At 46.1% G+C, this 23,759-nt stretch overlaps 1 protein-coding gene across 9 annotated transcripts in view; it reads left to right on the forward strand.

The window, feature by feature from the left end:
• The window catches only part of GPATCH8 (G-patch domain containing 8), a 54,749-nt gene that overhangs the window by 24,532 nt on the left and 6,458 nt on the right, over positions 1–23,759 (forward strand). For 5 of the 9 annotated variants that reach the window (XM_015651324.3, XM_033520057.1, XM_033520056.1 and 2 more), the window contains 3 exons: positions 10,902–10,969; positions 11,369–11,455; positions 15,563–15,706. In XM_015651324.3, the coding sequence (XP_015506810.1) occupies positions 10,902–10,969; positions 11,369–11,455; positions 15,563–15,706 (299 nt within the window). Of the gene's footprint in view, positions 1–8,858; positions 8,904–10,901; positions 10,970–11,368; positions 11,456–15,562; positions 15,707–20,880; positions 23,552–23,759 lie in introns of those variants that run through there. The other 4 variants (XM_033520059.1, XM_033520060.1, XM_033520058.1 and 1 more) reach the window with 2 other exon arrangements.

Below are 23,759 nucleotides of genomic sequence, written 5' to 3' on the forward strand. Positions count from 1 at the left end.
TTTCATTGGAGTTCTCTAGTTGATGCATGGCACTCTCCAGTCCTCTCACGTCCCTGCTGGGCCAGCTCTCGGGCGGGGTTGTAGCTGTCACCTCTGGGCCTTTCCTTTGGCACGTGGGATGTGTGGAACTCGATGTGATCTCTCTTTTGGGTGTCCTGTATTGCTCTGTGTGTCACCAGTGTGGGAACATGGTCTTGAAAGTAGGAAAAGCCTTTTCTCAGCCCTGTGTGGATCCCAAGGCACAGCCCAAGGGCCTGGGGTGCTGCAGGCTGAGATGTGATGGGGTGAACATGGATTATGGGACTAGGTCTGCAGTCGGGGCAGGGGGTGGTGGTGTCACCATGTCCCAAGGGCTGAGCAGGAATTTGCCCTTTGAGTCTTGTCCAGATTTAGATGTTCCCACTGTGCCTCGTGCTGCGCTGGAGCTGTTCTGGGTCTCTCACATATCAGCTCTGCTGATTGGGACTGTGTGGAAGCTACAGGCAAATTGTGGATGTGGGCTCTGAGGGCTTTCCTGTGCCTCCTGCAGGAACACAGGAGTAAAAATAACCCACCCAGTTCAGTGCTGAAGCCTTCCTAATGTGGGCTGTGGAGCATGTGCAGGAATTTCAGCCCTTTTGGAAGGGAGAAGTGCCCTCTCCACCTGCCAGCCAACTTCTCCAGAGGTCTGGGCAGGTTAAGGATGTGGGAGGGAGGCTGCTGCAGCTCCATCTTTTCTCCTCCGAGTTCTCAGCAGCCAGAACCTGTGCCTGTGGCATTGGTGATGATTCTGTTGGGAGTGTTTAATTCATTATCCAGTGACCTTTCTGCATGAATCTTAGATTGGCCCAAAAATCCAAATATAAAATGTCAGGAAGGAGACATTTGCATCCAGTTTTAATCTTGTTCTAGGAGTTTGAAGAGTGAAGTAATTTGATGTGCAGTGAGAAGGGAAGAGCAGAACAGAAGTCCTTCTCCTCTTCCACACTCCCTTGTTCAGGAAAGACCAGGAGAGCTTTCTAAAGAGATGTAGGTGTGTTCCTGTTAAACCTTTCTTGTTTGATGCTGCTTGAGCCTAAAATCTTACACAGACTGTGGTGAGAAGGTGCAGCAGAAACAGAACCCCTCTAAGCAGCCTTGAGCTGTGAGTGTGGTGTCTGACCTCCTGCAAAAGGTCCTTTCATCAGACTCAAAAATTTGGGGTTGCATGTACAGAATTGATACTGCATTCAGCTACTTTCTGTGCACTTTAACTTGACTTCAGTGTGCTGAGTTTTGTGATGTCACTTTTAATTCTAGATGTTCATCTGAGCTTGGGCTTCCTCATCAGTTTTGTTGAATCCCAAAGTAATGCCAGGCAGAAATATTTCTTTTTTGTAGTCTTGTGGTGGTGTTCAGCAAGAACCTCACACTGCAGGACTTCACCCTGTGATGGGTTCTTTCATCCTGACTACCCACGGGGGGATGGAATCCAGTGGTGAGAGTGCTGAGCTGGCTCTGGGTGGTACCTGTAACAGCCTAAGATCTACACTTGCCCATTGCCAGTTGGTAAAAAATCTCCTGGTGTGGTACAACGTGTCTCATTCTGGGGAAAAGCCCAGAGGTGGAAGCATTCTGTACTCCCTGGGCATCTTATGGTGGAAATCTTGTTACTGAGAAGAGCTGAGCCCTTGGGTAGGGAAGCACAGAGCCCATGCCCTGAGTGATGTGGCTGTCACCAGCTGTGTTCTGGCTGAAACATCTGCATCTTTCACTGAATTTGGGATGTGTGCTGAGTGGAGCATCAGGCAGGGAAAGTGCTGTGGACTCTGACCACAGCAGTGCTGAAGTCTGGGTTCAGAGATACTCATGAGGAGTTCTGCAGAGTCATCCTTCAGCTCTTCTCTTTTCCCAATGTTTTTCATCATTTTTTCCCCACAAACAACTTCTGTTATGTTTGGAAATGGTGCTTCAGCTTGCTAATAGCCAGTGAATATCAACAGCAGGAAAGGGGGTTGCCAGTTGACAGGGATCTTTTTTAATTTGGATAATATGGTTTAGGGAGCCACTTTTCCACAGAGATATGTGATACTTGCACTCTGACAAGTAAGAAAATGGTGATTGTAGCCTGTTTTATCTTTGGGGAAATGCCTGTAGTTGATAATCCAGAATTTTGTGGTCTCCTGAAAAAAATTAAACTAGCAAAAAATTGGTTAAAAGCATTGCCTGACCTTCGTGTGAAGTCCTGTGCTAAATTAGCCTAAGGATTGTGAATAAATCAAGAGTTACATAAGTCAGGAGGGGAATGAGAGTGCTGAGGGAAATCTGAATTCAACCACACTCTAATAATTTCTCTTGGATTTCTCTTGGAATTTCCCATCAAGTTAAAGTAGTTTTATGAAAAACCAGGAGACTGATGTGCAGTAGTGGGATGATTTGAATCATACATTTGAAAATATTTTTATAAGATCTTTGCCTTTTCCCTGTCAATTTTTTTGACAAGTCTTGTTTGAAAAAAATAATTGTGCTGAAAACTTCTGGATTCTTTTTTCCTTTTGGACTTGCATGTTTAATATGAAGTAATAGTACTCTAGAGGTATATCTGCAAGACTAAAACCAGTAGTTTAATCTCATTTAATTAGACCAGGGGAAACTGCGTAGGTTATCCTGCTGCTTCCTGGGTCATAGCAGGGCCTGGGGAGGGTGGGCAGCTCTGCAGGGAGGGTTTGGAGAGGGCAGGAGGAAGGTTTGATGTTTACTGGCCATATGGAGAGGACCGTGAGGAAAGATTGAGCAGCTCTGGTGGACAGGTCCAGCTCATCCTTAGCCAGTCTGGGTAACAGCTGTAATTATTCAACACAGATTTGCCTCTCTGAAGTTCTCTATTGTAAACATTCTTGCCTGATTGCAGCCTTGATCCTTTAGAAACAGCCCCACCACCTGTACAGAGGCAGTTACAAGTTCCCCTACATCACAAACTGTGTCCTGTATGATTAATTTGATATTTTTAAAAGCATTGATTTACTGCACATTCCCACAGTATTCCCAAGACTGAGATTATCCTGATCTTTTGTGGTATCTCTGAGAAGTGAATCCCAATGTAGTACTTTGCTATGGCAACAGAAATCACACAATTTGTCATGGCAGAGCTTCTCCTCAGTGCCTCAGTTGTGAATCAAACAGCTCAGGTAACGTGGGGGACTCAGTGTAGCTCTGCAATTCCTGTGTCTGCTCCTCAAGGGCTGAGGCAGCTCTTTCAATGCTTGGTTATTGTCATGAAAATGCTCAGAGTGAAACCAAAAGGAGTTTCAAGGTGGGTGGCTGTGGGTCTGTACTGGGACTTGGATTATCTCCAGTACTCAGGAAATAGAAGCAGCAGGTGGTTCTGTTTAGGGCAGGGACATCCCTTTTGGGGCAGGTCCTTGCAGTGGCAGGAACTTTCCATGTAGCCTTTGGTCCTGAAGAAATGCCTTCTGTCCCCTGCTTCCTTTGCCTATTTAGTAATAACTTCCTTCATGTTTGCTTATGTTTTTAGCCAAGTTTTGGCATCATTTCAGTGTAACTGTTCTGGAAGAGCTGCTTCCATCTCCCTGAGGAGCAGCTCTGCTGATGTAACACTGTGAGGAGAGGGCAGGGCCATGCCTTGTCTTGGGAGCTCTTGGTAATGCCATGCAGGGCTGGAACCCTTCCTGCATCCTTGTTCCCTTCCACTCATGCTGAAAGCAATAAACCTGCACAGACTGTCAGGGCAGTACTGTTCCTGTTGACCAAGGTGTGCCCCACACTGATCATGTAAGTCATCCTGGTGATACAGGGAACAGCAGTTAATAAAAAGTGCTTTGGGTTTATTTTATCTTTTCATGAGTACATCCAGCTAGGTAGCAAAGTCAGGTATAGGAAATTTGTTTGCAAATGCTAAAATCCAGTCCCTTCCTCAAGCTGTATTTTTGTTGCATGGTTTTCAATTAAATGAAAAACCACAAGTGAATTTGTACTCTGACTTGCAAATTCTGTGAGGATAAATATAGTCAGCACTTCCCCCCTCAGCATCACTATGGTGCAGTTCTTCTTTGGCACATTCCTCCCCAAATCTGTTCAGAAAAGGGAAAACATTGCCTCTTGGTCCAAGGGCTGAGCAGGGTGGAGGAGCAGAAGCGTCTGACAAGTGCTGGAAGCTGCTCAGAGCTGCAAGTGAAGCCATGATCCTGCAGCTCAGGAAGGAAATATCCTCTCCTGGCAGCCCCTGGGGTGATCCCTGGCTGTGGGATGGAGCCGGATCCGAGTCCCCGTTCCAGGGCGGTGCCGGGTGGCAGCGGGCGCTGCCTTTGCTGGATGTTCCTTGGGCTGTGGGGAGCAATAAACAGAGCTTTGACCACTCGAGCAATTGAGATCAGTCACAAATGTGATCACTTGGCAGCTGCAGCTTGGAGAAATGAGCTCAAGGTTTGAATTCCAAGGTCTTGAATCCTGGCGCTGTCACCCGCTCGCCAAATGGCTTCAGCTCAGATATTAATGTGTTTTCCATTTGTTGGCTCCTCTGATCTCGTGGAGGCAGACGGTGGATGTGTGTCAGGCCTGTGAACATGGAACAATGAGCATCTGAGGGACTGGGAGGTGTCAGATTTCTTTCTGGGTTTTGGAGCTTTGTAATAAATACAGGAAAACACAGGAGAGGCAGATAAAAGTGCTTAACAGTGCCTTTATTCATGAGGTATGGGTTTGGCAGTCTTACCTAAGAAATAACTGTGATCACGCTCTTATCTTGTTGTGTCTTCATATGTCCGCACAGGAACCTCAATACTAGCATGAAGGAACATTTCCATGCTTGTGTTTGCAACACAAATCACGCCAGTGCTTTTAAGAGTGATGTTTTCATGTGAACTTAGCTTGAGAAGCCTGGCTGCTGTGGCTGCTGTGGTCATACCCATCTTCACTGCTGTGTTAAAACCCAGCAGACCACAGACCGAAAGGGAGGTTTGCTCAGTGCCCTTTGGGGGAAGCAGTTGCTCCCTTGTTTGCTTTTGGAGGTGCAAGATCATTCCGTTGATCACAGGTGGTGAGTTTGTGTTGCTTGAGTGGGTGTAGCCAGTGAAATCTGAAGTCATTGTGCTTTTAGTGCCACGTGTTTGTTGTGACAGAAGGCATTTGCCTGGCTTGGGATGAGGCCTTCTGGCCCTTTGTGCTGGTGCAGTGGAAGAGGAGTTTTATTAAACTGGGAGAGAGGAGTGTGGGGAAGGGAGGGACATGCACAGCCTGCCTGGCTCCTCAGTACAGCCCTGAATTGATGAGACCCTTCACCTGTCCACTTACCAAGATGAACACAGACAGCAACTCTTACCTTGAATTCCTATCCCAAATCAACCAGGAATTCTGTTCTTGCTCCAACACTTTCTGTGTTGCTCTTTAATCCATTACCCAGCATTTGGGGTAGGGATGGTTTTTGTCCCACACTCCACTACGTTCCTTCCCCTGCAAAAGTTCAAGGAGCTCTGCTTGGTGCCTCAGTGTCAAACATCAGTCTGGTTTTCTGCAAGTGGCACCCTTGGTTTGTGTGTCTGTTTTGAGCTCCCATTGAAAGTTTTCCATGTGATTAGGGTGCTTACAACTTGACTTTCTCTCATCATTTCTCCCTTGCTTAGTAAGGATTAAATTCACAGGGCTGTTTCTGTGTTCTTGGAAAACACTTTCTCCTCTCTGAAATTTTGTTTGCCACCGAGGATGATGGACCTTGTTTGAATCTCTTGATTGTTTTGACCCTTTCCAGAAATCTGGCATAAACAGGATGAGCTCACAAATCTAATTCTCAAAGGGGACCGGGATTAAAGCTTGTCCTTGTTTGTTCATCTGCTTCTTGCAGCAGTTGGAATGAGTTTGATAACATGGTGTCATTTTTAGTCAGTGGGGGAGCACCCCAGGCTTGTGCACCAGTGAAAATTAGTGGATTTTCTCCCCTCTCCTCTTTTGATGTACTGAATGAGGAGTCTGAATTTTCAACAGGACAGCTCTTGGTTTCTCATAGACTCTTAAGGAGCACAGTGCTGCCAAGGCCAGCACTAACCTCTGTCCCCAGGTGCCACATCTGCACAGCTTTTAAATCCCTCTGGGGATGGGGAGTCCACCACTGCCCTGGGCAGCCTCTGCCTGGGCTGGACAACCTCTCCCATGAAGAACTGTCCCCAATATCCAACCTAAATCTTCCTTGGCACAATTTCAGGCTGTTCCCTCTTGCCCTGTCACTTGTTCTCTGGACGCAGAGCTCAGCCCTCTGTGCTGTATTGAAACAGTCCCAGGAGTGTTGAGTGTTGCAAAATCCTCATCTTTGAAAATGCAACTCATTCATGAGCACAGGGACTCCTCCCTATCTCCCTCTTCCCTGGCAGTGCAGCTGAAGGTGAGCTCTGTCCCTGTGGACCTATTCCTGTGGATGTTGGTTGCTGACTCCAGGCACCTGTTTCCCTTCTGAAGCCTGCAGTGGGGTTTGTACTGACTGAACAAACCACCAGAGCAGAGCAACCCAGTGCTGTGTTCGTGAAACTGCCCTGCACACAGCTGGGTGATAGTTCCTTTCCAGGAGGAAGAGCCCCTGGAAGGTTGTGCCTTACTGTAGGTTTCAGTTGCATCATAAAGATAACAAAGAAGGAGAAATTCCCCATGTCCAATAAGATCATATACTGTTGTCTGTGTCCTCTGGAGATGCTGAGTTTATCAAATTCTCCTCTGGTGACAAGTGTGATATCAATCAGTCCTCTAGGATTGGATCCTACTAAGCTTGTACCTGGGGGGAATTTCTATGAAGATGGCAGCAAAACAAGATTACTGTTGTGTTACTTCTGTGGTGCTTATGCACTGTGCATAAATGACACACTGAAAGAGATTTGATTGAATTATGTTAACACAGAATTTTTGGGGTACTTTTTTTTCATCCTATTATATCTGAATGTCTCTTTAACAGAGAAATGTACCTGTTGGGCTAGGAGAAGGAGTAGATCTTTATAAATTTAAAAAAGGATAAATTTACATTAGATATTGGAAGGAAATTCTTCCCTGGGAGGGTGGTGGGACCCTGGCACAGTGGCTGCTCCATCCCTCCAAGTGTCAAAAGTCAGGCTGGATGGGGCTTGGACCAACCTGGGATAGTGGAAAGTATCCCTGTTCCATGGAAGAACTGGATTTTAAGTTTTCCTCCCAACCCAGACCATCTGGGCTTCTATTGCCATGATGCTGTTTTTGGAGGGAGGAGTTCCTCTGAACCTGAAAATCTGATGAAAGCAGTTTTCTGTTTTGACTTGTTAAAAACTGGATAAAACATGGGCTGGTGTTGACAATGTTGGCATTTCCAGGTAGGCTCAGATGGCAGCTCCAGTGGAATATTCCCATTCCAGAGGCAGAGCAGCATCCACACCGTGTCCAGAGCAGAGCATGGCCCTGAACCCACAGTCCTCCATGTACAGTGTGACCTGTGTCTGATATCTAAGCCCTGAAGCCTTAGGATGAATTTTCCCAAGATTTATTAATTTATAGCACTGGGGGGAAGTATTTGCTTGTATCCAATAACTTTATGCAGTTAAAAAGAGGGAATCTGGAGAAGCCTGCCATGTGTTCCCTGACACTGCAGGGTCTGTTTGGGCCTGAACAATTTTTCACAAGCTGGGAGAAAGGTTTTCCCATTTCTTGGGGAGAGGAAAGTGAAACAAGTACAGCTGGTTCATTTGGGAATCTCATTTCATTTCTGAGTCCAGGGAATCATTACTAACCTCATTTACTGAGACTGGGTTTTCTAAGGTGTGACTCTTGCGTGAGCTGTTTATTTTTTCCATCCTGCTGGACATTCCTGCTGTGTCCTCTCCATGAGATTTTCCTGTGTGTGGAAGTGTTTTATGCAATAACCCTCTCTGCTTTGGGGCCTGTGCAGTGACCAGTCTGTGAAGGAGTTTGTGACCTGCCTCAAAAAGAAAATAAATATTGCAGGGTGCAGGGGGCTGGGACAGGGACACAGCAGGATTTACCCTGGGAATTAGCTGTTCCACTGCTTGCAGCCCTGCTGAGTGGCAGGAAGTGTGGGAATTCTGGGCCTTGGAAGCTTACATTCCCTTCAAAGCATGCTGGAGTCCAGGAAAGGCTCAGCAGGGACCCCAGACCTGGGAGGCTCCTGACATCCAAGCTACCTTTACCTGCTGGGAAAGATCCCGCTGTCATGGCCAGCAGTAGGATAAACTTTCCTCAAGGAAGTTCCTTCAAAGGAGATGTAATGAGCTGAACTTGGAGAGTCCCGTTTCCCCCTTTGGCTGCTCCCCATGATCCATCTGGCAGCCAGTGGGTGAAGGGTGGCCTTGAGCTTGTCCCTGTCCCTTCAGCATCGTGGCTTTCCTTGGACACGGAGCGGGGCCACCCCAGTGCCCAGCAGCATGTCCTGCTGCTCCAGCTGGCTCCAGGGGGATCCATGTGGGGTTGGCATTGCTGTGCCACATGCCTGGACATGCCACTTGTCACCTGGATGTCACACAGGAGGTTCCATTCGTAATGAAATGATGGAAAAGTTTAAATCAGAGGCATCGCTTTTTGCATGGAATATTCTCCTCTTACCTGCAAGCAGAGCTCCATTTGGCCCAGAATAGTTGTTACTTCCTTAAGATCCTGATTTGTTTCCTTTTTAAATTGCCTGCTTGTGTGTGCCTCAGTGCCTCCTCGGAGCAGGGCTGTCACCAGGAGCTCTCCCAATACCCAGCAGGAGTCAGAGCTGCTCCAATGGCTCCCTGGTTCTGCAGGGCAGAGCACGGTCATGGGGTGGAGGGGTGAGCAAGAAGCCTCCTGTTATTTTTTTTACCCCATCCTCCCTGCCAAACGGCCTATTTTCTGCCCCTAATGGTTTCTGCCTAACAAATGGTGTTTCTTTTTTACAGCGTTATGATCCTGGACTTGTTGTGGTGATGGTAAACTTAGCAGTGGTAATTTTTTATTTTCAGACTGAATTACTCCTTTTGTCATCAGTGCACCAATGTTAGGCTTACTTTCTCTGTTGTAGCCATCATCCTTCTGCTTGGTCTTTCATTTTCCTTTCCTTTCCTTTCTTTATGCACACTTGTCTGATCCTTGTTCATTAAAGGGTATTGCTAAGAAGGGATGTTTCTGTTTGTGTTAGAACTGCCAAAATCAGTTTAAACATAAATTTTTAATACTGTCCAAACTTGATTTTTTTTCCCCTCCCCCAACACGATGGGCACTAGCACTTGCTACTGCAATTTCCAAATAGATTTTGAATTAAAAAAAAACAACCCAAAAAACTTTGACTGCCTTAGAAGGCAAAAGTACTGATGCATTGTTTGTATACAGGGGTTTACCAGGGCAATGAGGCTGCATCAAAAGATCTCAATTGCTGGAGAAACAAAACAAAAACAAATGAAAAATACCCAAAACCAAACCAAAATGAAAAAAAGCTTGAAAAAAAATTGAATAATAAATTGTTGGCACTTGGTGCCAGGCATTCCATTTGGGTTCACCACTTACCAGTAAATCCCTGGCTGAGACGTTATGAAAGTGATATTGCACTTAGGAAGTCATTTTTATAACCTGTCTTTAATTTGGTCCTTTTGCTAAAAATTGCAGTCACTGCTTATTGTATTATACCATTGGGCATAAGAGAAACCTTGTCAAAGATGAGCACTAAATATCCAAAGGAAACTTCAATCCAAACAATTTCAGATTAATGTGATCTCTACTTTTGGACCTGAGGGATACCTGCCTGTCAAATTCCTGAGCATATCAACAAAACCGTAAAGCAATTAATTAAATTGATTTATTTCTGAATAAAACCACATGTGTGTGCTTTAAGGTTCAAAAGCTCCTCTGGGGCTGTGTTTTTGGCAGGAATTATGGCTGATGCTGGCAAACAGTTCACACCTATCCAGGTTTTCTGAGGCAGTTTTAAAGACTTTAACCTTTTGCATGTATGGATGGCAGTGGAATATTTCGGCATGACTCCAAGCTGTTGATCTTTTAGCCCAAAGGTATAATACCTGTGTATGTGTGTATAACAAAAGAGTTGTTTACACCAAACAAGAGCAATAATAAGGGAAGTAAACATTCTGTTTTTTCACTCAAGGTTTGCACTGGAGAAGGTAAGTACTTTGTCAGTGGGTTACATCACAACCACCAGTGCCAGTTGTGATGTAAAAATCAAAATAATAATAATTTATTAAAAAAAAAAAAGTAAAGCTGTGGTAGTAAAGTGCTTGTCTGCCCCATTTTGCTTTGTTTGGCTGGTTATGAGTGGATTAAAGATATGTTTTTTAAAACAAAATAAATCTCCAGCATAGTTTGATTAGTTCAAAGTCAATTTTCTTCGCAACCAGTCCTTTTCACAGCTTACAGGTGACACAGCAGGGCCAGAGCATCACTCCAGGGGTGGGGGAGCAGGGACCGACCCCTGGCCTTGACTGGCTATTTGGGATGGGGGAAGTTTGGCTTCTGTGCCATCCTTCTCTTCAGCGTTCCTTACTCCTGGGGATGGCAAAAGCTGGTAGGAGGGAGGCTTCCACATCCCTTACAGGGAGGTTCTAATCAATTATTAATGAGCTGCAACAGTGAAATGTGATTAGCAGCTTCTTCACTCTTATGGGAGATGAGGAGCCTGATGTAGAAGCCTTGAGGAGAAGGCTCAAGTCCTGTTATCAGCCCTGCCCCAGGGCTTGTCACAGGGGAACATTAACCATGAGAAGCTTTTACATGAGCAGTTAATGTTCAGAAAGTGCATTTATCATCCTGGGTGCCATTTGGAGCTGGGCACAGGGTTGGCTGTAAGCTGTGAGAATGGCTCGTGTTTGGTTCACTGTAGCTTTCTGGTCTCTGCACTCCAAGGCAAGATCTCTAACCACCCAAACCCAATGTGTACAGTGAGCTGTGGTGCTGAGCTGCTGCTGACCCCTCTCTGTGTGTTCCTCTTCCAGGGAGGACGGATCCCATCCCTATCGTCGTCAAGTACGATGTCATGGGCATGGGCCGGATGGAGATGGAGGTGAGCTCCCCTCACCCCTGCAGGGCTTCTGGGACTGGGTGGGAAAGACATTTAAAAGTGAGAGTTTGTACATCCAGGGTAAAGAACAATTTGCTCTGAAATCAGCGCAGTAAGAAAACCCTTGTCTGCAAAATACATCCTCTGTTTATCCCTGTGAGCCTGAATTCTGGGGTCTGGATGTGCCCCAAAATTCCTGGGCTCTGAGATTTCCCCTCCCCAAAGCTGCCATGGCAGGGGGCTCCATAACCTGTTTTACACTTGGGTGACAAAACAGGGAAAGCAAAGTACAACTTGCATAGATTCTGTGTCAGTTCAAGTTGTTAAGTTGTGCTTTCTGGTAGATTTGATAATGCAATGTATTTATGGGCCAAATGGCATCTCTGTTTGTTTTAAAAACAGCTCGACTATGCCGAGGATGCCACAGAGCGGAGGCGAGTGCTGGAGGTGGAGAAGGAAGACACCGAGGAGCTGAGGCAGAAGTACAAGGTACAGAGAGAGGGGCATCAACATCACAGGGTCTGTGGGCTGGTTGGGAAAAGATCTGTTCTGGGGCTGAGTTCTTGTTCTGCTGCAGTGATGGTGGTAGAAATTCACTGCTCTTGGGTTTGGTCATTGTGCAGATGATTTATATTTTAACACACTGGTTATTCACTTCTTGGCATCAACCTTCCTGTTTGTTTAACTGCTGAAGAGCCCTAGGACAGCAGTGGGGCTTTCTCTCTTGTTCTGACAGGAACAGTCCTGGGGTAGGCAGGACATTTCCTTCCCTACACCCAGGGCTGCCAGATTTTTCACGTGAGCCTGCCATGTCAGGACAAAACCTGCAGGTGGTAGAGGGGCAGTTACCAGCTGGGAGAGTAGGAGCTCTTGTGCTGTGCTTAGTGAGGAGTGAGCAGCACATTATGATGTTACTGCATAAATCCTGCCTGCTTTGGAAAGGTAGGACATGGCTCCAGCTTGGAGAAATTGATGGGCTGGAGCTCTTTGGAAGAGTTGTTCAGGCAGCATTAAAAAAAAAAAAAGACAAATTCTGTATTTCTATGGGATTTTCAAAACCTGTGGGGTTATTTTATAAGCCAGGGGCTGATAAAAGTGAGCTGTGGTGTTAGGATTTGAGTGTGACATGCAGGGGCATTCTTGGATTAGCTGTAACCGAGTTCTGTGTGGAGACATGGTCACTGCTCATCCTTTAATCCACTCTTCCGCTTCCCAGCCCCTACAGGCCATCAGCTCTTAGGAAAGCCTACTTGTTCAATTGTCCAGAGATTTGGGGAGTACCAGGGTTGAGGAAGGGCTCAAGACATCCAAATGAAGTGTCAGTCTTGCATAAATTTTAATTATTTGAGAAATAATGGGAAAGTAGTTTCAGTGCCATTAAAATTAAACATAACCTCGGCAAATCTAAAATTCCATTTCTCCAGTTGAACAGTTAATTCTTCAGGCAGTTTGTTCAGCTATGAAAATTTATAGTCTCCTCTCTTTTTTTTTTTTTTTTTTCTTTTTTTTTGTCTCGAGACCTTGACTTGCTTGATAAGTGAGCTGCAGGTGTTTGGGTACCCTGGGGGGCTGTGGACTCCCCATCCCTGGGAAGATTGGATGGGGCTTGGACCAGCCTGGTCTCATGGGAGGTGTCCCTGCCTGTGGCAGGGCGTGGGACTGGGTGAGCTTTAAGATCCCTCCCAACCAAAACCATTCTGTGTTCCTGGAGTTCTTGGGGTTTACAATTATCTTTCCAAAGGCACCCCAGCCTGTGTTGCTCTGAGACCCTTTTCTCTTCCTGCCCTCATCCAGCACAGGTTTTTTTCAGGAGCTCTGGAGCAGTAGCACTCTCTCCCAGCTCCAGTGGGTTTTTATTAGCTCAGTTCATCCTTAGCCTCTTGCATTTTGGTATTAATCTGTGAAAAATCTCCGCAGCCGTTACTTTTTGCTGCTCCACAGGAGTCCATTATGTAACTGCCGGTGGCAGTGCATCCTGATCAGCCATTCAGGGAGCCTCAGAGGAATTTTGGATAACTCTGCAGCCAAGAAATGTTTTTTAATTCCCTTCTTTTGTATAGATTCTGATCACTCAAATGGCTGGGTTTCATTGTTTAGCCACAGGATGCTTGCTTAAAAAAACCTACACATGGCACAGGAAGCTTGTTGGGATTCAGAGGAACTTTAAATGCCTGTGTTCTGTGGAGCTCACACTGCTCTGTTTTCCTTTCTTGTCTTCCTGGGGACCTGCTTCAGGCTCAAAACTCCAGATTTGTTGATTTTTTTCTTTTTTTTTCATAACAAGGGCATCTGGTAATAGGTGGAAGCAGGCAGTTACTTCCTTTTTTGTGTAGAAGTGAGCAGTGCTTTAAATTGAAAACTCTCACAAACACGAACATTAAAATTTTTTAGATTTTTTTTCCTCCTAAGGTGTTGAAATTTTTATATAAATTTTGTATCAGATCAAACACACTCAGTAATGTTATTTTAGTGCCATTTTGATGTGGTAACTAGGAGATAAACCATTTTGCCTTGAACAAGATCTGAAATTCAAAGGAAAAACCTTTCAAAGTTTTCTGTCCTAAATGTTTGATGCCTGCTCTTGCTGAGTGTGGAAGGAAGCTTCCCATAGGAAGTTTGTATTGAAGATGGAAAAAGAGATCCTTAAGTGCTTTTTCTCTAATGTTAGGGTGTTTTTTTATATAATTTCTCTTTATTCCAGTTGAAATGCCTGTGGTCAATAGTTATATGGGGAGTGCTTTAGTGAATAGAGTGGGCTTTGTGATGCAGTATTTGTAACTAATTTTGAGTAAGAGCTTCCACCTCCTCAGGGTAAACCTTCCCCAGAGAGCTTGTGAAGAGTGGTGATGTTTTATTAATTCTGCTGATGGGGTTGTAATTGATACAACCTGGCAAGAGGGAACACCTGCTTAGCCCTGAGGTTCCTGTGTCCTGGCATCAGGTGCATCTTGGAGCCCCCCAGATGTGCAGCAGCCCTGGGGGACAGCACAGACTCCTTCCACACCTGGATTTCCAGCCAGTGCAGCCACCTGAGGGACTGGGATTTCCCCAGTCCCAGAGCTTTGTGCATATTCAAAACCCGTAGCAGAAGAGGGAAGGATGTGGTTGTTGCCAGGTGAGACATCTCATCTCTGCCTGGTGGTTTGGTTTTCCACCTGTGTAAATGTTCTTTTGTAGAAGGGAAAAGACCCTCTCAGCACTCCAAAAGACACCCCAAGGCTCTCCCTCCCCTCTCCATTAAATGCAGCTCCTTGTGGCCACTGCAGTGTCTGTTCCTGGGAATATTTCACTGGAGTGGATTGGGCTTGGCAGGCTCTGAAGGGTAATTCCCAGCAGGATCCATGTTCCTCCTTCCTAAATTCAGACAGCCAAAACCAAGATCAAGCAGACATCTCTTAGCATTCAAAATGGAGCAGTATCAGCTTTAGAGTTGTAAGGTTCTGTTCCAAAGGCAGGGATCCTCCTAGGTTTGATGCCAGTATGTCTCTGGGTTAGCTCAAGGCTTTGATTCTCAGGCAATCCAGGAGGCTCCCCTGAGGCAGAGCTGCCTTCCCCCATCAGCACTGCAGGCCTTGTTTTAAACAGTCTCCTTTTAGTGATACTTCTGCTATGACCAGGGGATGTTCAGTCCTTGAGGGTCCCTTCCAACACAGAATATTCTGTGATTCTGGGTAACAAATAGAGCCAAGGTCTGTAGCATTGCAAAGTTCTGGAATCCCACCTGTGAATTTGCACAGGCTGTTGAGCTTAGCAAGCTGGGTTCACTAAGGCCAAGTGCTGGGACCTGCATTTGGGTCACAGCAACCTCATGGGATGTTCCAGGTGGAGGCAAAGTGACTGGAAAGCCGGGCAGGACCTGGAGGTGCTGAGCCACCAGTGTTGGACATGAGCCCAGGTGTGCTCAGGTGGGCAAGAGCCCAGTGGCACCTGGGCTGTTCCAGGACTGGGGTGGCAGCAGGACCAGGGCAGTGACTGTCCCCTGAGCTGGCACTGCTGAGGGACCTCAGGTGCTGTGTCCAGTTCTGGGCACCTCATGATAAGAAGGACAGAGAAGGAAATGGAGCTGGGAAGGGTCTGGAGCCCCAGAAGGGGCTGAGGGAGCTGGAAAGGGGCTCAGGCTGGAGCAGAGGAGGCTCAGGGGGCCCTTGTGGCTCTGCACAAGTCCCTGGCAGGAGGGGACAGCCGGGGGGGTCGGGCTCTGCTCCCAGGAACAGGGACAGGAGGAGAGGGAACGGCCTCAGGCTGGGCCAGGGGAGCTCAGGGGGGAGGAATTTCCCCATGGAAAGGGAGCTCAGGCCTTGGAAGTGCCCAGGGAGCTTTGGAGTGCCCATCCCTGGAGGTGTCCCAGGAAGGCCTGGATGTGGTACTCACTGCTCTGGGCTGGGGGACAAGGTGGGGATTTGGCACAGGTTGGACCCAGTGATCCTGGAGGTGTTTTCCAACCTCAGTGATCCTGTAATAAATATAATTAATATACACTAAGTTTTTATTAAGCACTATTTTTCCTTAAAAGGACTTTCCTTAAAGGACTAACCCCTCATCTTCCAGCCTGTTCTACAGAACACTTAACAGAAGCATTTTTTTTTAACTTTTCAGGATTATGTTGATAAAGAAAAGGCCATTGCCAAGGCTTTGGAAGACCTGAGAGCAAACTTCTACTGTGAGCTCTGTGACAAGCAGTATCAGAAGCACCAAGAGTTTGACAACCACATCAACTCTTATGACCATGCTCACAAGCAGGTAAGCAATTGTAGACAGCACAGTTCATCAGTTTGATGTTCATTGTGGTGGTCTTGTTTGTGGTTAATACTTGGAGTTTCCCTGGTGTATCTGTTTTCCTTACTGCTCCAGGAATAGGTGTTTTATGTCTCTGGGTAAGATTTTTATGCCCATCGCTCATTTAAGAACACAAAACAACAAAAGAAGCCCAAGCCCCAATCCATGGCTGGCACCAAGGAGCCCCAGTTCTGAAAGACCCATGGGCAGGAATGTGCTGGTGTTAAACAGGAGGCTACACGTGGAGGTGGAAGGCTCCCAGCTTGCTTTTAGCATTAGTACAGCTTTGGGGAGTGATGATTCCCCATGTGTGAGCATTTTACTACCTGAGTCTGTGTTCTGTGCAGTTACTGAAAAGAGACTAGGAAATAATGGGCTGTGTCAAAGGAATCCTAAGAAAGGAGCACTTCCCAAATTCTGTAATTCTCAGGAGAACGTGGGTTCAGAGTCTCTGTTGAGCTGGCATTTTTCCCAAGGTAGGGATGTACTGTAGTGTCTGCAGGGTGCTTCATGCTGCACAGTAAGTAATGGAAGTTTTTGTGTTAGCCTGATCTGTTTGACCATTTAAGCTGCTAAATGAGATGTAACTGCACAGCAGATAGCAGTGTTGGGCTCCTCCAGGGCTGGAAGGGCTCAGAAGAGGGGTTTGATGTTCCTAGTCATAAATTCTAACAACACAATCATCAAAATGCTGGTAACTCGAGGAGGATGTGCTGTAGAGCTTGCAAAATAGCAGTGAAAACAGCATAAAAACAAGAATGTGGCTTTAGAGTATGATTTTTGTGTGTGTGTATTAAGTGTAGGATATGACAGAGAATGTGCTTTCAACTAAGGAAGTCTTGTCAGGAATTCTCACAGCAGGGCTGTTGGGCTCTGTAAAGAAGAGTGGTTTGGTAGAATCAAGATCAAAAACTAAATTATTCCGTTGGTTATTGGGCAGAGGAGTGCTTTTGGCTGAGCTCAGTCATGACACCTGAGAGCAGAGAACTTCCTTGGAAGGTCTCCATCAGTTTGGCTGAAACCTGAGTGCAGTGACCTGCATTTATCTGGGAGGTGGCAGGACCTGTTTGTGTCACATTCTTGGTGTGCTGATGCCGTGGGATTCTGTGAACTGCTCCAACCCTCAGTGACTGATGGGGCACTGATGTGAGCCTGGCCAGGTTCAGAGCTCTTCCAGCAGCTGGAGTTGCTGTGGAGGAGGAAACCAACATGTGGAAAGCAATAAAAGGAGTCAGCAGGAGTGGCCTGAGAGAAAAATGTCTTGTGCACACACAGGGTGGAGTCATCTCATCAGGAGAAAGAATTTGAGGGTTGCTTGCCACTGCTGATTATTTTGAGAGGAATTATGTTCTTGGATAATTCCATCCATTGCAGTCACTTCAGGCAGGCTTTGGAGAAAATGAGCCTCCAAACTCTGGCTGCATCACCCAGCATTAATTTCTAGTTACAGAGGGATTTAAACAAAGAAGCAATCATGCTTTGCTTAGGGAAAAAAATTGCTTGTCCAGCTTTGTCGGGCTGAAATGTGTGTGACCCTGCTGGGTCAGCGTTCAGGGAGTGAACTTGAAACCCCTGAGACAGAATGACAGTGAATTTGCATAAGTAACATTATCTCACTGCTGTGCTCCTTCCTGCTCCAGGGAGGCTCATTTCCAGCAGTCCAGTCTAAATTTTAAAATAGTTTAAAAAAAAAAGCTGTGCTTTTGATATGTTGCACATTGATGTTCTGTAGTTTGTCTGTTTGGACAAGAAGGCGAGGTTGCAGAAAGGTGAGCCTTAAGTTTTTGAGGAAAAACATGAACTTTTCCTAGAAGTAGGCCATCAGTTGGCTTTCTTGGAAATAAAGGCCATTGCAGTATCTTAGTTACAGCAGCCCAGCTTGGTATACATCACCTGCAAGATTTTGTTGTCTCAGTGGTGATTTTTGAAGCAACAGAGCTTGTTTTTGCCTTTTTCTTGGCTCAGTTTCCACAGCATTTTTGCTTTTAAGTATTTTTAGTTTCACATTCCCCTGACGTTGAAGTGTTTGGTTATCCCTCTGTGGCTCAGTGAGCATTAGGCATCCCTGTAAATAGATGTTCCATCCTCAGATCCCTTTCCACTCCCGAGTTATAAAGACACTGTCTTGTATTCCAGGAAGGAACTCGGGATTATTGCCCAACAGGGATGATAGGTAAGTGTACTGATCCCAACCGGATGAATTTTGGACCCACCAAAATTGTGTCAACACCAAACAACTAAAGGGGAGGTTTATTCTCTTTATTTCCTGCCTGTCCTGGTTCCAAAGACCTTTTGGCTACATCTGGATCAACCTCAACATGAAGTTTCTCCAAAAGGCAGCATTTCCTTATCTGGGAAAAGATCCTTGCATTTATTCTCCCAAACCATTGGCATATTTTAGCCATTGTGTTGGAGGTGTGCAGTGTTGTTCTGGAGCTGTTTTTAATTAGGTTGATACTTGAGATGAGAAGTGCAGCTGTTTTAAGGCCCAGTCACCCTCTGGTCAGCACATGGCCTGTCCCTCTCAGGGGACTGAAAGCAGCTGGGGTGGGTGCAGATGGCCCTGCAGGAGGGACAATAAGCTCAGTTCTTTCACACACCCTTCAGTGAGCAACTGGAAAAGGCTGCATCTCATAACTTCTTGTACAGCTGCTGATACATTTAATGGTGGGGTTTTTTTAGCTGTAGGATTTTGATCTTGAAGGCCTGGTAGGTTATGAAGGGCTCCCACTCCTGATGGTGCTCAATCCTAATAGTCAACAGAATAATAATTAATAGTAATTAACAGACAAAAGGTGACAAATGTAGAAAGAAAACTGGTGCAGCTAAGAAGGAGCTTAGGTGTGGTGAAGATGGACCCAGTGTGTATCCCTGGAAGTGTTCAGGGCCAGGCTGGACAGGACTTGGAGCAACCTAGGGTAGTGCACAGTGTCCCTGCCCATGGCAGGGGGTAGAACAAGGTGATCTTTAGGATCTTTTCTAAGCCAAATGAGTCTGTGATTCTGTGATTTTTGTGCTGCTTTCCTGCAGATCCACAATGTCCTGATCCTTGGGAGCTCCCACAGTCCCAGAACTCTCTGGACTCAGTGGCAATGTGTCCTTAAGGCAGTACACCTGTGAGGGCTCCTTATTTGGTTTGGGCTTTTGACATTAAGATAAAGACCTCGTGTTGGATTTGCATGAAGATGAGTGCAAGCCCCATATCTGGGTTGTGCCCATTCTGTGTGTTCCTTCCTGTCAAATAAATCTGGATGTGCAGGGCCCAGCACCTGGAGCAGCCTGCAAGAGTTATGGTTGGAAGTGCCTTGTGTGTCACTTACGTGGCATCAACAGCTTTTACTTTGGAGGGTTTTAAAGAATCCAAGAACTTGGAGAATCTCCTACCATCACCTCATTCTGCTTGTGTGCCTGCTGAGGGCTTGAGCTGTTTACTGAGTCACTGACCCAACAGAATCAAAACATTCCCCTTCTGCATTCCCTGTGAAAAACAAACGTGTTCCTGAGTGAACCTGTGCCAGGTTCCCTGGGAGAATACAAACCAGCATTGAAATGCAGGCTTTTATGTAGCTGGTTTTTTTTCCCTTAGTGTGTGGTGTTTTGGAGGTGTAGGTGATTATTTCTGCCTAGATTCTCTTTGTAAAAGGACAAAGTGAGTGTATTCCATAAAAAAGTTTTTTGGGAAAGAAGGTGGAACTCAAAGCTGAAAGTATAGATGTGCAGTTCTCTTTGTGCCCTAATTAGCTGCATCCTTGCTTCTCATGCTGAGGGGGGAGGGATCTGTTCCAGCACAATAAAATTACTAAGACAGTCACTGCTGGGGTTGAGGAATACTCTGAATGCAAGCCCTGAACCTTGTGTTTTGGGGAAACTTGGGATTTCCAAAACCTTGGGCCTCCAAGTGCAGCTTGAATGGAGAAGACAGAGGAGGGAATCTCTGAGGTACTTGGTGTTGCATGGGAGGTGGTTCTGCTCCAGAAATGCTTTGACCTCAGAAAACACAGCAGTTAACAATAAAGGGGCTACAAGAGAGCTGGAGAGGGACTTTGGACAAGGGAATGGAGTGATAAAACAAAGGGGAATGGATTTAACTGAAAAGAGAGTAGGTTTGGATTAGAGATTATGAGGAAATTCTCCCCAGTGAGGATGGACAGGCCCTGGCACAGGGTGCCCAGAGAAGCTGTGGCTGCCCCTGGATCCCTGGAAGTATCCAAGGCCAAGTTGGGCAGGGTTGGAGCAGCCTGGGACAGTGGAAGGTGTCCTTGCCATGGCAGGGGGTGGGACTGGGTGAGCTTTAAGGTCCCATCCAACCCAACCCATTCTATATGTTTCTTAACCTAGCTAAGAAAAATATTGATTCCTTCCAGGTAGGAAATAAGGATGAAATAAAACAGCATTTGCAGGTCATTTCATCTCTGTTCTTTTCACGTGGTTTATAAGCATGCAAAGAATGTCGATGACCAAAGATAAGCCAGCCTTGTGTTCCCACTTCAATAGAATGATCAAGGTTGCCATCCTTTGAGCTTGTGTTTAATGGTGTCGTTCACTCCCAGAAGCTTTTGGGGCAAAGAATCGAGCAGACATCAAAAGTTCAGAAAGCCAGAAATCTGCTGGCACAGAATGAAATGTACATTATTATTTTATTTAATGTGGGTTGGCAGAGAGACATGAGAACAATGGCAAGGGAGGAGGGGGCTCTGATGTCATGGGAGCTGCCTCCTGCCTTCAGCCCCAGAGGTGGATCTGCTCTGACCCATCTCACTGTGAGGTTTGGCATGAAAGTCTCACATCTTCAGGTCTGATGACAGTGTGACAGTGCTTTTGTCTTGTGAGAATAACAGGGGCTCTTTCTGCTCTGCACTTTTAGGCAGAGAATGTCTCTCAGTGGGCCTCAGCTCAGTGATGCTGCATGGCTTTGTCACCTTAAATGGGGAAAATCCATTTATTGCAGGTCCTGAGTCTGTAAAGCTCTGTACCCCAGCTGGTATTGGGGAGGTCTTACCTGGTACCATCAGCAAAATCTGGGGTGTGCTGAGTTTTTTCATGGCCCTGAGGCTGCCAGAGCCCCAGGAGCGTTTGGACACAGCTCCCAGGGGTGTGCAGGGTGGGATTGTTGGGGTGTCTGTGCAGGGCCAGGGATTGGACTGGATGATCCTTGGGGGTTCCTTCCTACTTAGGACATTCTATGATCCAGTGGTTTTCCTGCTGCAACAGTTCCTGACTCCTGCTCACCCCCCTGGGTTTCCCCACTCTGCTGTGCCTGGGAGGGGCTCTCAGGAGCTTTTCAGTGGTGTTGTAGTGCAGCTGTTTAAGCTGATTTGTGAGAATTGGAAGGTATTGGTGGTGGTTGCCAGTTTGGCCCCTCCTGAGCCTTGCAGGGATTGGGAGATAATCCAGCACTGTGGCCTCTTTGTGCTGTAGTCCAGACATAGCTGCAGATTTAATACCAAACCTGCTCTTCAGGAGCTCGATTTGCACTCCTGTGGAAATGCAGAGACGAGTTTGGAATTTTGTTAGAAACAAAGCTGGAAACTTAAAATACAATTCTTTGTTTCCAAAGCTGAAGGGGGTGGCAGCTATTAATAAACCCCAGGAAGGCTGGAGTTAGTGAACTACTGCCTACAGCATGTGGGAATCTGGAGAAATTTGATGTAAGTGCTGGTGATTTGTGTCCTTCTGGTCACTGCAGTGTGGCCCTTCTAACAGCTGAAGTAATAAACCAGCAGAATATTCCTTGGCTTTATGGTCTGCATGATCTTGCAGTTTGAAAGGATGTTGCTGCTTAGATGAACTGCTGCTTCCTCAGAAAACACTGCCCATGGAGGAAAAAATTCCCCTTAATTTTGGAATCCTGTAGTAGCATGAAACATACGTTTGATTTAATACAGGTTTGGTGGCTGTAATCCTGTTGAAAAAAAATCATTGTCTTGCTAAGCACAATGGGAAGACTTAAAAAGGGAGGATTCACCCCAAAAGTACAAATTTCCAGGGCTCCTTGTGGAGGGAAGAAGCTCCCTGGGGATGGTTGAGTGGCTGTGTTAAATCCTTGTTGGAATTTCTCCCTGGTGCTGGGGAAGGGGCAGTTCCATGCCCCTCCAGCCTCCCTCACACCCACACACATGGTGTGGTCCAAAAAGTCATTTAGAGGTTTTTGGGGGATTAGAATAATGAACACTCTCCTCAGGATTAGATGGACATTTCTTTAGTGGAAGCTGAGCTTAAATATCTGTTTAGTTCAAATGATTTCCTGGGAAGGCTGAGACCTAGAAGTGTTTGAGCAGCATTTCAGTGCTTCATGTGCTCCCTTCACCCAGTGAAATTGTACTTCAGGCTTTGGATTTCTCCTTCCCAGTCTGGACTGGGAGCAGGGTGGGCATGGCTGTTGTGAACTGGTTATCCACTCTTTGAGGGGATCAATTGCTGGATTCAGTGACATATTTGAAACAATTATTGAGGGGAGGGTTCCAGGTTATTTTGAACAAAAGTTCTGTGTATTTTTTAATTCCTGCAGCAGGTTGTTCTAACAGATGAGCAGTGTGGGTTCCTGTTTTCCCCCCTTTCCCTCCCACAGGATGCATTTAGGGAAGATAATGCAGTCCAGCCAGGTCTCTTGTGTGCTTGGAGTCATATCTGATGATAGGTGTGTTGGTTTAGGTCGGTCTAAGAAGCTGAGCTATCTTCTGTTCTGTATTTACATTTCCAAGGAGCTGGCACGGTGCATTTGTGAGCTTTTATATCCTGTACTTCCCCAGCAAGACTCTTTTTCCTCCTGACTCCTGTGTGACAAAAAGAAACTCAGCCTTGGGATCTTTTGGTCCTTTGGAAACCAGACCAGCTATTCCCCAATTTTGGAAGTACCAAATTCTCAGCAGTCTTGACACCAGGGCCAGTGGTTTGTCAGCCTAAAGGGCCCAGGTTTGGGTGCAGCTGGGAGTTGCTGTGGTGCATATTCCAGAGTTTCAGTGCTTTGGGGTAGTTTATTTGCTTCACACCTCTAAATTTTAAGTGTTGAGAGTGGGAGGTTTGGGGGAGCAGCCACACAAAAGTCAGCATTTAATAATGGGCATTTAATTCTGTCTGAGTTCAAATTGCCAAGTAATGGAGGCAGGAGAGCCTGGGGGCAGCTGCATCATTCCCAACAGCTCTGAGCTGTTCCTGTCCTGGGGGATGATCAGGACCATGCCTGGAGGCACAGGGGCTCTGAGTGCACCATCGCACCTTCCTCTTGAGAGGAGAAGGTCACAGTTCATGTCTGGTGTAATTAGCTGGGTCATACTTTTTTCCAACTGGATGAGTGATCTTGAGACTTGGCATCAGCCCCCATTAAATAGTTTTGTCAGCTGTTGGTGGCTGTAACTTCCCAGAGCATTTCACACACAATTTTGAAGTCAGCATGAAAAAGCTGATTGCATTGCTCAGTCCACCTATTTTATTTTTTTTCATTCCTTTTGAAAAAAAAATTTACTCTTCAACATTTAACATACACCACAAAACCCTTGAGCCCTTTACTTGTCCTGGTGAAAGTAGCTCTGCTGTTCCAGGTGGGATCATTGCTGTGTCTGTGTGTGTCTGTGTGTGTCCCCCTGCTCCAGACCCCAGCTCGGTCCCGTGGCTCCGCTCCCACTCTGTAGAATAGCTGGCACACTCCCCCACAGCTCTCTAGTAATGCTTGCTTGTTTTGGTTTGATTTTATTTTTCTTTCTCTCTTCCACTCTTGTTATATTTTTACTTTCTTTTTTTCTTTGTGATGTGACGTTTTCAGCTGATGTATTGAAAGCAAACCCTTCTAATTTGGGAGTCCAGATCACAAGAGTGAGTTTCTTTCTACTGGTGTCTGTAGTTGTATCTTTTTTGTGTGTCCTCCCCTCTGATTTTGGTAACAATCAACCACATTTAGTAAATACAATTAGGTAAGAGAATCCTCTGTCTTGGCCAATCTCCCCCTTTTTCACAAAGCAATGTTCTCTTTACATTGGGCCAGCTTAATTCCTCTAATTTGAGCTTTGGGTTGGTTTCCAGA

Source organism: Parus major, chromosome 27, assembly GCF_001522545.3.
Source record: "Parus major isolate Abel chromosome 27, Parus_major1.1, whole genome shotgun sequence".
In the NCBI taxonomy this organism is placed as follows: Eukaryota; Metazoa; Chordata; class Aves; order Passeriformes; family Paridae; genus Parus; species Parus major.